This window comes from Cydia splendana, chromosome 6 (genome assembly GCF_910591565.1).
Source record: "Cydia splendana chromosome 6, ilCydSple1.2, whole genome shotgun sequence".
Taxonomy (NCBI): Eukaryota; Metazoa; Arthropoda; class Insecta; order Lepidoptera; family Tortricidae; genus Cydia; species Cydia splendana.
Window position 1 is genome coordinate 18,556,440 of NC_085965.1, and position 15,704 is coordinate 18,572,143.

At 37.4% G+C, this 15,704-nt stretch overlaps 1 protein-coding gene across 1 annotated transcript; it reads right to left on the minus strand.

Annotated features, from left to right (window-relative positions):
• Positions 1 to 7,691: 7,691 nt before the first annotated feature.
• On the minus strand, positions 7,692 to 10,347 carry LOC134791566 (uncharacterized). Its single transcript, XM_063762616.1, has 4 exons — positions 10,191 to 10,347; positions 9,586 to 9,770; positions 8,676 to 8,845; positions 7,692 to 7,989 (listed from the first exon to the last, which is right to left on the minus strand). Exons 1-4 carry the CDS (start codon positions 10,345 to 10,347, stop codon positions 7,773 to 7,775), a joined length of 729 nt encoding a protein of 242 aa, XP_063618686.1. The 3' UTR covers positions 7,692 to 7,772.
• Positions 10,348 to 15,704: the final 5,357 nt, after the last annotated feature.

The window sequence follows — 15,704 nt, forward strand, 5'->3', positions numbered from 1 at the left end:
TGACAGTTTTGTAACGCATTTTCATATACCCACATTTTGTATGGACCGTTACAAAACTGACACCCATGTATGAAAAACTAGGGACACTTTTTTTTGTCTCATTCATTAATGTATTGCCTACTCGTGATTCTGAGTCTAAATAACCCAAAAGTTGATGGTTCTTCGAAAAAAAGTAAATGGTACCATTTTTTCTGAAAACCCCCCAATATAACAGTTTTGACAACGTATTTACATTACCAAAACTCCAATACTCCGCATTCCGCTCTTACTTACTTGGTAATCCTTTAATTAAATAACCTTAGCATTTGAGCACAAGGATCGTTGACAATTCACAAAGGCCTGTGGCACGTTTGCTCAAAGGTAATTAAATAAAGGCACGTGACACGTTTCATGTGGTAACTTCAATTATAAAGGCCGGTTTTAATTTTCAACCCCGCCATGCTGTCGGCTGAGTTGTCGCAGTTTTCGATGAAAGAGAACTACCAAAGCATGATATTTACACACTAACACAGGACACGAAACGAAACGAAACCAACACAACGAAACGGCGGCGCAGGATCGGGAAAAGTGGCGTGCTCTCGGCTCGGAGGCCAAGACCCTCTTTGGGTCGCTGAGCCATATTAGTTAGTTAGTTAGGGCTACGAGGACGGGCTAGTGCACATCCACCAACCCGCTGGATGGACACTGTAAAGAAGGCCTGCCAGGGATCTACACAGGCACCTCTATTATCAGGAAGGCAGAAAATCGTGCAGAATTGAGAGCCTTGGTGCACAAAATAACGACCTCATGTGGTCGCGACCCTCAGTCATGAGGATTTGAGGAATCGAGGAGGAAGAAGAAGACACTTAGGGCTACTTGCGCGCTCCATAGTTAGCCAACTAACTAAGAATTTACCGTTTATACAGTACCTACAGTTTAATCCTAATATTAAGTTAATTTTATGGTTTAACTCACATGAGTCACATATGTTTTTAGTCACTCGCGCGACATGTTTCGGAGAGCCTAGGTCTCCTTTTGCAATAACGATAGTTTATATTCGATGAAATAAATTAGATAAACTGCGAGCTAGTTGGCTAACCCTGGAACGCGCGAGTGGCGCTTAACAGATCACTGGTAGACGTTGTCTTGTCTTGTTGCAATAATACATATAAGAACGGTCTCTTAGCTATCATATTATGGTGTATATAAACTAAATATTCTATCTATTAAACATCGGGATTTTAAATAACTTTTAAGAACATAATTTGATTTCAATGGTTTACTCAAGAATATACTGGATATGCTGGAAACCGATTACTTAGCCACCGAGACTGGAAATGTAATCCCCTTCAGCCAGCATTCCTGAAGGCAATTGTTGGCCACCAGTTGGCGCGGGGCCAGCAATTTGTATGGATATGTCGCCGAGGGTTGCTATGCGCCGATAAAACTTCAACGATATTGCCCAACTTTGATTAAAATAATCTATAGCGGGGTTTTCGGTTCAATGTATGTGTATAACTACTAGTATTAAAAACATGGTACCTACCTATTAACCACGATGTTTTTATGAGTTCCTAATATTTTGGTACAGTTGCTCATGCTATCAATATATGTATGCTAATGAGACGAATTTTTTTTTTCATCGCTTGCACTTAAGAACTAGGTAGGTACTAGTAGACTACCTAAAGTAGTGAGGTGGAAATCACTTACAAATATTTAAAAAAGTTCTACCGTAAAAACATGGAGGTGATATATTATTGGTCGCCGGCTGGTACTGTGTACATACAGCCAATAGAGAGATGCAGACGAATTCTATGCATTTTAATAGGTATAAACGTGTAAATATTTCTACACATTGAACTCAATATGTTCTTGATTTGTCCATTAAAAAAGTAGTTCAGTTTAAATTTCCATTCAGCTAATGAAATATTTGGATTGTAAACTTGACGGTAAGTACCTAAGGTCTATAAACCGCCATATTGAAACTTTTAAAAATGATGAATTTACAAGGGACTTTTGTTTACATAGTTAGCAAGTTCCATAGAATGACACCTTAAGTACCTAAAACGTGTCCTCGCAAATCATGCAATAGACTGAAATAAATTAAAAATAGTAAATTCTAAAATCTCTAGGTTAGTATTAAACTGTAATTCATTTAAATAGTTTTAGTATTCATTATATTCCTGTACTATCTAGAAATTAGAATAGGTTGGTAAGTTTCCAAGCACGGCGTTGTGACGCCTGGATTATGCCTCATCAAAATGAAACGCGACAACGACATTGCTCGCGTCATTGCTGAAGGAGCTTTGCATTTTTGCTCTTGAATTACCATTTACATAGATTAAACCTGCAATTTGGATAAAAATAAACGCCTTTTACGTCTCAAATAAAATGAAAATGAGTAGAGGCAGTTTCTTTAAATAGATTTAGGACAGATTAAAAAATCAAATAGGTACTCGTGTACTCTTCATCTTTCAGAAGTGCTCAGTCTATTTGTGCACAGAAATACTGATTGAGGGAAAGCAGTTATCTTTTCGCACATCTGAAAAAAAAATCCTGTCGACCATTTGACTTAACAAACTCGAATATTTTAAAATAAATAATCGGTTGGTAGGTATAGAATATATAATGCCAATACATAAATAATAATTATTTTAAAATTATCTTTTCACTTGATTTTTGTTGATATCATTAATTTTATTATTTCAGTAGGTAACTGCGTCTCTGTTTCACAACAAACATTAAAAGGAAAAAAAAGTGTTGTGACCAAAAACTTTCTAATGAGTGGACCATTAAGCACTACGAAATTACTGTTTGGGCTTGTTACTAAAATTATTGCGTGTTATTGTTAAAGGTTTCGTGTGATCTCTACAAGTTATACTAATGATCAATTCGTAATTTAGATAAAATATGATAAAATAACTTATTAAAATGCATGAATAATATTTGTTCTGGTTTTTCCTACAGGTATCATGACTATGTGATTTCCATTAGTAAGAGGATCTGGGTGTTATGAGGAAAATCGTCCCATGAGGCCTAAAAGCTAAGGATACCGAAGCCCAACTTCTGGACTCTGGATAGAGATTTTCTTCTTCGTGGTCGTGACCTCATGTCTGAGGGACGTGACTCCTATGGGTTATGGGTTGGGCATGGTGATTTACAGCACCCAAAACCCGCCGGTCCCTAATTTGTGGGCATTTTCATCACCAATATTTCCAACTTTTGCGTGCAGAAAAAACAAATGTGTTAAATGTGTGCGTGACTCAAATACCCTATCAGCACAGCACATACCTAACAAAAAGAAATACTAGCAAAAAGCAGAGCTTTGTAAGGGCTCACGGAGTTTTTCTACATAAACGTACCGGACCGCGACTTTGATCCAATCCGAGGCTTGTTTCATGTTCGATCGAGTGGGTACGTAATAAGTCCGTTAAGGACGCAGCTATAAGTGAGAGCAAGAAAGAAATATACTAACCGGACCCCGGTTGCTGTCCGGTACGCCTGTCTGTTACAGCTTTTACTTTGTCCATTAAAAGCGTGTCCAGACGACAAAATCAAATTGCCAATATCATCCACACGTATACAATTTCATAAGCGCTTATGACATCCTACACGATCGCCCAGTACCAGCCTACCGGTACAGCCAGGGTTCAGCATCAGCTCTATCTTGGGTACTGCTCTTCTAAGTGCTCATTAAGACGTGTCAGATGACCAAAACAGTGTGTGCCTATGTTGCATCAAACCTGAGTTCCACTAGGTACAGCCAGGGTTCATCATCAGCTCTATCTTGGGTAGTAATCTCCTAAGTGCTTATCAAGACGAGTCAGATGACCAAAACAGCGTGTGCCTATGTTGCACCAAACCTGAGTTCCAATAGGTACGGCCAGGGTTCAGCATCAGCTTTTCTTGGGTACTACTCTCCTAAGTGCTCACCAAGACGAGTCGGATGACCAAAACACCGTGTGCCTATGTTACAACAAACATGAGTTCCACTTGGTACTGCCAGGGTTCAGCATCAGCTCTATCTTGGGTACTGCTCTCCCAAGTGCTCATCATGACGAGTCGGATGTCCAAAACAGCGTGTGCCTATGTTGCATCAAACCTGAGTTCCACTAGGTACAGCCAAGGTTCAGCATCAGCTCTATCTTGGGCACTGCTCTTCCAAGTGCTCATCAAAACGTGTCGAGTGACTAAAACAGCGTGTGCCTGTGTTGCACCAAACCTAAGTTCCACTAGGTACAGCCAGGGTTCAGCATCAGTTCTATCTTGGGTACTACTTTCCTAAGTACTCATCAAGACGAGTTGCATAACCAAAACAGGGTATGCTTATATGTTGTATAAAACCCGAGCTCCACTAGGTACAGCCAGGGTTCAGCATCAGCTTTATCTTGGGTACTACTCTCCTAAGTGCTCATCAAGACGAGTTGGATGACCAAAACAGCGTGTGCCTATGTTGCAACAAACTTGAGTTCCACTAGGTACTGCCAGGGTTCAGCATCCGCTCTATCTTGGGTACTGCTCTCCCAAGTGCTCATCTTGACGAGTCGGATGTCCAAAACAGCGTGTGTCTATGTTGCATCAAACCTGAGTTCCACTAGGTACAGTCAAGGTTCAGCATCAGCTCTATCTTGCGTACTGCTCTTCCAAGTGCTCATCAAGACATGTCGAGTGACTAAAACAGCGTTTACCTGTGTTGCACCAAACCTGAGTTCCACTAGGTATAGCCAGGGTTCAGTATCAGCTCTATCTCGGGTACCACTTTCCTAAGTACTCATCAAGACGAGTTGCATGACCAAAACAGCGTGTGCCTATGCTGTATAAAACCCGAGCTCCACTAGGTACTGTCGGGGTTCAACATCAGCTATCTTGGGTACTGGTCTACCCAGTGATCATCATGACGAGTCGGATATCCAAAACAGCGTGTGTCTATATATGTTGCACCAAATCCGAGCTCCACTAGGTACTGCCAGGGTTCGGCATCAGCTCTATCTTGGGTACTACTCTCCTAAGTGCTCATCAAGATGAGTCGGATGATCAAAACATAATGTGCCTTTGTTGCACCAAACCTGAGTTCCATTAGGTACTGCCAGGGTTCTGGGTCATTTTGTTGAACTTCACGCCGACGTTGCAATTGACGTGCAGTCGGCGTGCAGTTCCCATACAAGTTGCAGTCGGGTTGTAGTCCGTCTGTAGGTATCGGCCCTAAGTCACTGAAGTTTGTATTAATATGCTTATCTTTATTTATAATTTTAGCAGTTCCAAGCAATAGTAACACTAAAACTGTTTCTCGAACTGAAAATACCCGATTTAAGTTTGCTAACACAACATGACTGATCAGTTCATCAGCGTCACAAAACATACCAGTAAATTGACCTCCGCAGTGAATATACAGCAAGATTGATTGTTCTAGTAGGTATTCACAGAAACTTAATTGCTAAATTGGGAATCAAACCAAGCGAAGCGAGGTGGGTCTGAATCCAAAATTTTAACCCACTTTTGTATTCATCGTTGTTAATGGCGATGGCGTTAGTTATTATTGAAATTGAAAACACCACATAGGTATCGTTGTCTGAGTACCCACAACACAAGCCTTCTTGAGCTTACTGTGAGGCTTAGTCAATTTGTATAATAATGTCCAATATTCATTTATTTATTTACTACTAACGCCATCTGTTAGAGAAATAAATCATTAACATTAGCACGAATGTTAATTCATTACTTTGCGAACAGATGGCGCTAGTAGTAATACAAAGTGTTATTACTTTATTTATTTTTTTAGGTTTATAAAATGATATTTTTATGTTTGATAACACATCTATACATTAATTTAAATTACTATGTTAAATTTCAAACCTCACAGTGCGATAGTTTTTCCGTATAGTGTACCACAATAATGCATACTTTGTCGAATAGTGATAGGGCTCGCTTCGCTCGCCCTAATAATTTGGCTATAACCTACCTTGTTTGGCTAATAGGTACCTTGATTGATTTTAGAAGCCTAGGTATCTCATCCTGAATTACGAGTATATTTACCTACTACAGACCTGGCAACCTTAAATATGTCAAGACATTATTATCGCCAACGGCGCTATCATTAAGATAGCCGGGTTAATTGCTGAGATGTCGGCGTAAATAAAGATTTCAAGATAGCCCTAAAAGTGCTGTTACGGTGAACAATTTAAGACATCGTTCGTTACTGATAAGACTGTGTATTTTTACCGCTATTTATAGTATTTCTTCAAAGTTGCCAGTTAATGACCTACATAAATTTTTGGGTACAATCTTACCCAGATCGCCTTCGTTCCAAACTAAGTAACGCTTGTACTATTCGTACTGAGCAATAACGTACTTAGATACATACATAACATGTGAAAAATTATGTAGGTTGAGACATCAACTCAACATATAACAAATGCCACGCTCTAAAATAACGCTTCGAAAACGCTCAAGGTTAAATTCAGCTCAACGCTATTGTTTGCTGAATGATTTTCCCGGCCCTGCAAACGTATTACTGCAAATTGACGTCAATTCTGTCATGGCAAGACAAACCGCCCCGGACCAAAGGTTGCCCGGGTAATGCAAAAAAATAATGCCCTCGACCCGCTCGTGACGGGTACATAAATCACTTTATTCTGCCCAGTTCCGATACCTTCCACTACGTGAACGGACTGTAAAGGATGCAAGTTAAGTGTGTAAATCACAGTCCACACTCAAGGGAAATACTGTAAATTGTTCCTACTGATTGATTTGGAAAGGTATTGGCTCCATTGCTCACAATTTTGACTGGTTTAGTGCCTTTTGTGATTGGATTCGTGAGTTGAGTTCATTTAATTTAGAATTTTTGAGAAAAAAAAATAGAATTATTTGCTTCTAACGTACTTGTTTTCATTTTGTCCGCAACTTGAAAGAAGTTAGAATTGATTTCTAACCAAAAGAACTAAATTCATGAAATATTTAATTTTGACGTTTGACTTTTTATGAATTTAGTTCAAATTTTATTGTTTATCATCAGTTTCAATTCATGATACGGTGCTTTTGAAGAGAAATTGCAGAAGGTTACTTAATAAAACCCAAATGCCTATTTGGCTCCTTCGATATCTCCAAGATCCCATCATCAGTTTTTGTAGAGGTACCATTCCAATTGAAAAAGAACTTTCCAGACCGGTTCACACGTCTGCGAGATATCGGAGGACCGACAAATTAAGTACCTACCTCCTCCTTTCTAAAGTCCGTTAATAAGTAAGATTCATTAAAGGTAAAATTGGAAATAATAGTTTGTTAAGCAATTAGATAACTCATGTTTAAATGTTACAAGATACAGAATTACAGAAAAAAAGATAGGTACCGTAAGGTCGGGGTACTCTAGCTCCCCAAGGTTACTTTGTTCACCCATGAAAACCTATTTTATTGAATTGATAAATTCTTAAAAATAACATTATGTGATTAATCTGTTTTTGTGTAAGCGTTTAATGGCGTTTATAAGAATCTATTATTTCATTAAATGGGTTTTCAGTGGTGGACAAAGTAACCTTGTAAGGGCTAAAGTAACGCCCCGACCTTACGGTATACTTAATCTACCAAAATGGTTAATACTAACTGTGTCTGATTAAAGGTGCAAATTTTTAGGGAAAAGAGATATATTATACATTACATAGAGGTCTAATAAGATACCTTCCATTTCGCTGAATTAGAAATTTTAGTTGGTCTAAATTGCACTTGTTATTTTTTAGTAGGCAGCTAAAAAAAAAGTGAATGAATATCTTATAATTTTACCTGAAATTAACTGACTAAGATTACATATTTTGTAGGGGTTTATATTGAGGATTTTTCCAGATCATAAGTTTGCTGACGCCGCCATATTCGAAGGTCACGCCGTGGTTACGGCCAAGTTCCTGTAGGTCCACCTCCAGGACAGTCTCCCAGTTGTCTTTCTCAGCAGCCTTCTGAGTAGCGATGCAGGTCATGAGAGCACCGGTAGCCGGAATATTGTTTGTCACGCAAGCCAGACATCTATGAGGGGTAAATATATGATATTACAATGACAATAAAAATAACCATTTACTAAAACCTTATCCATGCTTAAGTGCAAAATAATATATACTAGAAAACGTATGTTTGGCGTGACGATGTACATAATTGGCACTGTAATTCAATTCCCAAACACTGGTTAACAATATCGCAATATCAGCAAAGGTTTTTACAGCGCTGGTAGCCTAGCAGTAAGAAGTGCGTCTTTCAAATATGTACATACATAGTATGTCGTGGATACGGAATACAATCATAGTAAAATATTTCCTGCGGTAGGGTTCCAAACTAGGCTTGTGCATACGAATAATAATTTCTTTATTAAACATTATTTGATATTATTAACACAGGTCACATCACAGGTACTGTACGGCTACCACCAGTTTTGACATTGACAGATTAACTCGCGTCTACGTAAATTACTTTCTATACATCTCGCTTGCACTAATATGCGAGTACGAGCGAGATGCATAGAAAGTAAGTTACTTAAACGTGAGTGAATATGTCAATGTTAAAACTGGTGGTAGTGCTTCAGGGCACAGGTAAACATCGTGAAGAATCTGGTTCCGGATTCTTTCCATTCCATTAATGCCTAGGTTGGAAAGTTAGATGGCAGTACCTTAAGTAAGTATTACAAGCCACAAAAATGTGGAATGGGTTTTGAAACTTACCTAGTCTTTAGAAATTCTCTCGCAATTCCTAACTGTCTGAATTTGGGGTGGACAACTATGCCCCTATCATCATAAAAATTGGAGATATGTAGCTCCCCCATTATATTATGCGTATCTGACATTACCGCCCCCAGCAACATAAAAATTTTCTGCATCTCATCTGCTTCGAACTGAAATAAAAAGTATAATATTATATATACCTGGTAACCTATACTCTGTATCTTTAGGTATTTAAATAAAAGTAAATAAATAATTTGTAAATTTTCAGGTAGTTATAACATTTATTGGTTAAGCAACCAAATACAAAACCGCCTGGGTCTATCACCGAACGACCTGATTTTAATCTACATTATTTGATCATGTAATATTTTCATCTACCTCAACCTGGGATAAGGAGCTATTTGAGGGTAGAATTTATTTACTTTTATTTAAATACCTAAAGATAAAGACTATACTGGTAAAACACATAGTCTAATAAAACATGGTCTTCCATTCCCAGAGTGACACGGGGCTACGTCACAACAACATGGCCGCTATATATAGCGCTATCGCATATTATCATATAGCGCTGTCGCATGATGACGTAGGCCCGTGTCAGTTAGGTGACCTAGAAAAGACGGGAATGGAGTACCAGGCGGAGTATATTATTATACCATGGTAAAACATACACCTACCAAACTGGAGGTTATGAGTTTGAATTCCAGCCCGACCCAATAAAATGTATTTTGGTCAAGGAAAACATCGCAAGAAAACCTGAATATGCGAGAAATTCAAAGGTGTCTGTGAAATTCCCAGCTACCGACTATTAGAAAATGTGTTAGGGCGGGGATAAATATACATAGTTCCGAACTTCTGTATCGAGCAGATGGATATTAATGTGCTGGTGATTGTTGAGAAATGCATAGATTACCTTTATCCCTTCAAATGGTTCTGGACCTATTGCAGACAATTCTATTGAGGAGGCACCGACTATTTGGCCAACTGCATCGTCATCTCTATCTTCACAACATATTACATGATGGAAAGCAGGATCCTGCATCGATTTAGTCACTATCACTCGAGATTCTGATATCGCTTGCGGATTTCCGGCGACACCTAAAAAAGAATATAAGTATTTTAAACAATCGGCTAGCTTACAATTAGGTAAAAATCACAATTATAGGTAGGTATACCTTGTGTTTTTAGCATTAGAAAAAGGGTAAGTAAACAATTTTGACGTGACTTTTTATTGAAAAACACTTTAAAAAAATGAGTTACAGCAAATATGTAACAATTTTATTATCTATATAGCAAGGATATACCTACATGTACATTATTTTGGTTTCATAAGTAATAGGTACCAGTTTATTAAGGCATTTTTTAATAAAAAGACATGTCAAGATTGTTTACTATTTTTTCTAATGCTAAAAAAAATTAGGTATTTCCGTATTCCCTTTCTGGGTTGGAAGGCTGAAACGGTAGTGGGAGAAAGTGGTAAGATGAGCAGGAGGATATAAATAATCATGAGCTACCTACCTACAGCCTTATGAAATGTTTCTTCTAAGATAAAGTATTGTATAAACAACTCTACAGCATCCTCCAACCGGGTTTCGGGTAAATCTTGAATACGCAACTTCACTGATGTCCCGTCACTTCTTGTTGTTTGGAATCTAGACCACACTCGACACGACATTTTTAATTTAGGTTAACTAGAAGAATTTTAGTTTAGTTCAACACTTTTAAGCCCGTACAGATGCAATGTTGCTATGAGGATAGTATTTTTACACTCTTATCTGTCTTATTTGACTATCATTTAGGGTTCCGTACCCAAAGGGTAAACACGGGACCCTATTACTAAGACTCCACTGTCCGTCTGTCTGTCACCAGGCTGTATCTCATGAACCGTGATAGCTAGACAGTTGAAATTTTCACAGATGATGTATTTCTTATGTATGTATTTCCGTAATGCGCAAAAAGATAGTGTCTATTAGAAGCAGAATCCAGGGTAGTCCCAACAGCATTCTAAATATGTTAGCGGATAGGCCAGACAGTCTTTTGCAAAGACACTGGATGTCCGCACTAATAAACCCCCATATTGGGGATGTTTATTATATAAACTAACCCAGTACTGCACATAAAAAAATAAAAAATTGAAAATTTTGTTGTTCTAAATGTGAACTTTAATAGCTGTCAATAGAGTTGAATATTATATCCGCCATAAATGGCTTCGTGTGCGGTAAGGGGTTAAATAAAATACCTGTATAATTTTAGTATAAGTACCTATGTAAGTACAATTAACCTAGTTTATAAGTAGCAGATTAACAAATGTGTACTGTATTTGTCTGAATAAAGAAATTATTTATTTATTTATTTCTGTTGCCGCTATAACAACAAATACTAAAAAGTACGGAACCCTCGCTGGGCGAGTCCGACTCGCACTTGTCCGGTTTTTTGGTCAGATTATACAGATAACAGGCGTATAAAGTACGTAAATAAACTACAGGCTGATTTCAAAATGGAACTAGAAAATTAGTGGTGCAGGTTCAACCTCGGGAGGAACTACGCGTGCAATGTGAGCATTTTTGTTTAGAATTTATTAAGGAATATTTTTTTAATTGACATTTTTTTCCAGACTAATACTTTTTAAGTCAAAAATTAAAGAAAAACCTCAACCGAGATATATTTCATGCTAAAAGGAAAAAGGGGGGGGGGGGATTGAGTCAGAGAAAAGGTGGGGGACGGTAGTGTACGTAAAACAGCCATACCCAAAGATATGTTACGCGTCGTTTAACTTCAAACTCGGGTAAATCCATGCGACCCTCTCAGCAAATATCTACCCTATTAACTTTTCTTAATAGGTACCAAAATCGCATAATCTGACAGACGGATTTACCCAAGTTTGAAGTTAAGAGACTCTAGGTACATTCGTTTCATTAACTAATTAGTTCGTCTACCTCATAGATTGGAACTATAATTGACCAAATCAATAGTGCGCGTGTTACGCATGACTTATACTCTGCATCTTTAGGTACTTACATAAAAGTAAACAAATAATTTGTACATTTTCGGGTAGTTATAACATTTATTAATTAACCAACCAAATACAAAACCACCTGGATCTGTCACTGAGCGACCTGACTTTAACCTACATTATTTGATCATGTAATGTTTTCATCTACCCTCAACTGGCTTAAGAAGTCATTTGAGGGTAGATTTTGTTTACTATTTTTTAAATACCTAAGGATACAGACTATAGTAAATGATAGAAGTAAAATGTTTAGTTAGGTCCTTTGTACACGTTTGGAGTTTGGAGCAAGAATGGGTGTCATACGTCACATAAAATGCTATTTACTAAAGGCCATAGTCGGTTTTCCATAGTAAGTTGGCCCTTAAGTCAATTTGATTCGGGTTTTTTTTGTGAGTACCTCTTATGGTGAAGGATATTTTTGCTGAGTATCAACATCCTACTAGTGACAGTTTTTGACTTATGATTTTACATCCCGAAAAACAATACATTAAAGAAAAAAAATTATAAAATCATAAGTCAAAAACTGTCACTAGTAGGATGTTGATACTCAGCAAAAATATCCTTCACCATAAGAGGTACTCACAAAAAAAAAACCCGAATCAAATTGACTTAAGGGCCAACTTACTATGGAAAACCGACTATGGCCTTTGGTTATATAAAGTAGCGTAGGAAGGAAGCGCTTGTTCTAATCTCAAATCATGGGGTAACTACTACTAAATAATATCCAAATCTGACTTCTCTGAATACAATCGATCCTATAAAAAAGGCAAAGATACTTCTTGACAAATAAGAGCAAACAATTATAGTAATTACGTATACGTACAGTATACTTGTCATATTTTAACTCAAAATGATTACCTATTAAAAGAACTTTGGTATTTAGCAGAGTTACTGGAGTCTGATAGTTAAAACTCTACTTTAGGTACATGATAAATTATTGCAAGCTGTACTTCAAATTTAAATAGGTGTCATACACATAACGTATGTGTCGTAATTGGATGAAAGTGCCAGCATTCACATATGCAACCTTCAATAATGATCTCATCTTGTGTGAAGTAACAGTTGAACACCTACATTTAATCTACACATGCAAAATACACAATAACACCATAGAACCACTCTCGGCACGACCTCTCGGCGCCACGATTGACATCATGGTCTAATAAAACATGGTCTTCTATTCCCAGAGTGACACAGGCCTACGTCACAATAACATGGCCGCTATATATAGCGCTATCGCATATTATCATATAGCGCTGTCGCATGATGACGTAGGCTTGTGTCAGTTAGGTGACCTAGAAAAGACGGGAATAGAGTACCAGGCGGAGTATATTATTATACCATGGTTGACATCTAACTACCCCCACTCCTGCAGGTAGGCTTGTGTAGTACCTACATGTACTAAAATAAAACAGACGCAATTCCTTCCACTGTACTAGACTGAACTATTTTTGACATTTTGACATTTAGATTTTATTCTAGAAATTCTAGACTAGTATTTTTTTATACAATTTTTTTAATGTTTGACGATCCTTTTGTGAAATTCTTAGTGTTAAATTTGATATGTATAATAATAAAATTTTATTATGGAATAATATTAACATCAATAAATTGCTCTGATAATTGTTAAATTTTATTTCATTGTAAAAGACAGTAAAAGGACAAATAAATAACTTATGAACTAAATACATCTATGAATAAAACTAAATTAAAACTAACAACCCTAAATATATCTAAAATAAAACAAGGAATATAAAAACTACTGAAAGAGGCCTCCACGCGCTACCCCCGGCGCAAAGGTGCCCATCACACTTTGATAATTAGATTAAGATTAATTACGATTCATAAGAGCTTGTTGCTAGGCCTACATGAATAAAGTATATTTTGATTTGATTTGATTTATTCCATGATGATTCTGCTCTTAGTACATTTTAGTACAGTACACGCGAAACGGAACGGGAGCGAGGAGTGATACTGAGAACAAAGCGATCCGAGTGATCCGACCGAACTAACGCAGAGCGCGTGCGAAGACGACCGAACGGCTCTTGGCTAATATGACCGAGACTGCACATAGCTATCACTCCGTTGCAACTGCACGGGAGTAAGCGAGATAACAAATTTTGAAATGTACTACTTTACAAAACGTCCGTACAAACCATTCCGTTATATTATTATGCTCAGTTTCTCTCGGTGAACCTACTACTGTAATAAATGTACTAAAAGACCGAACTAGTACCTTTGTGAGATTGTAGTACTAATTTAGAGCGATATTTTCAGTGAACGAGCATGCGCAACTCTACCTGCACGTGCAGCATACTACAACACACATATCATAAAGGCCTGTGCACACCGGCTACGTGTGCGTGATGTGCACGTGCGGCGTTGTAGTATACAGAACCTTATGAAAGACGGCACATCGCTTGCGTGACGTGTGCGTGTGCGGCTCCAATATTTTAGCGCACGCGGTGTGCATAGGACATAAACCCTCTATTATGAGTACAAAAACCGTAAATTACGGCCAGCGTAAAGATTATCTAACTGTATTGCTAGAACTAATTTCTTATGTTATCTTTCTTATTAATTATTATTGCGTAATAATAACTTTGACTTTTTTTACCGTTTAGTTACCGTTTTTGGCTATATTTTGTTGTGTTTTCATTTATAAAACCTTATCTACTAGGTAAGTCAAACCTTTTAAAAATTAGATGTTCATATTGTACCATGTATTTACAATTTTCTACAATCGTTTACTTAGCATAAAATCTCTAAAATTTTACCCTTTACAAAAAACCGAATGAAAAGCTAATAAAAAGGTTCGAGAAAGAAATTTAAGAGGTTATTAACGGTGTATTTTCGTTTAATTACAATATTAAAAGCAGATTGGTAAGGTTTCAGGAATTATATATTATTTACCGAACTAATTTATATTTATGGCTTTTACAAATATAATCTTTCAATAATTTACAAAAAGTACAAAGTAGGTGTAGATGGAAGTAAACAGTATATTTACGTACGTTTGAAGGCAACTAAACGTACAGCAAAGTGCAGAGACAACTGAATCCCTTGCATATAAACTTGTTATGCTACTTTACCGCCCTAGTGCGATAATCAGCACATTACTTAACTATGTCGAAAATTTAAAAGGCCATATGCACTGTAAAACGTTGTACGATACATGTGCAAATAGGTAATTCGCAACTAGTGTTTATTTAAAACACTCCCTTCGGTCCGTTTTTAATTTATCGCCACACGTTGCGAATTTACTATTTTTCGCACTTGTATCGTAATGTACTAGTAGTACTATTACAGAGGGGTGTCAGTTATCCCTGCAACTTACTACTGTACATCCTCCAAGTGTACATCAGATATATAATAGTCTAAAATAATGTCATATAATATGATATAACATAACGCAGTAATGAGGGTTTCAGCGATCGAGATTTTCACTAGATGGCAGCACCGTGACGAGAGGTCTTTTAGACAGCGGCTGTCAAAATCCACCAATAAAAAGAACATGGTTGAACATGATTGGTGGATTATGACAGATAGACCTCTCGCCACGGTGCTGTCATCTAGTGAAAAACTCGATCGCGGAAACCTTCATTATACGAAAAATACGTTAAAAGTAGGATAAGGGGATAAACTTGCAGCTCTGCAAGTCTGACACGGCGCTTCAAGAAACTTTACTAATTAAAACTAGCGGCATGCACGCACCACTAATTTTAGCACCATTCATTAATTATTCCAATGTTTGGGAAACTATGTGCATGTGATTTCAATAATTCAGGGCTTCATCAATAAGGGAATAGTAGATTGTTAATCAAGGGATGGATGGCACTCATTACTGCCGAGGTAGTTTGGCGCTCGAACGCAGTGAGAGTGCCAATAGTCCTAGGCTGAAATGATGCCTTTCACCCGAGTTAAACACTCTACTTTTCATTTCAAATACGAGGAAAGTAAAAAGCATGTGCTTAAATACATGCTAAGTATACATTTTTGTAGTATTTTTTTAGGGTACTTTC

Excerpts from the sequence above, each read along its gene's own strand:
- LOC134791566 (XM_063762616.1), bottom strand. The coding sequence starts at position 10,347 with ATGTCGTGTCGAGTGTGGTCTAGATTCCAAACAACAAGAAGTGACGGG. Across the intron at positions 9,771-10,190 it reads AACATTTCATAAGGCTGTAG|GTGTCGCCGGAAATCCGCAA; the intron begins GTAGGTAGCTCA and ends ATTCTTTTTTAG. Across the intron at positions 8,846-9,585 it reads AACCATTTGAAGGGATAAAG|TTCGAAGCAGATGAGATGCA; the intron begins GTAATCTATGCA and ends TTTTTATTTCAG.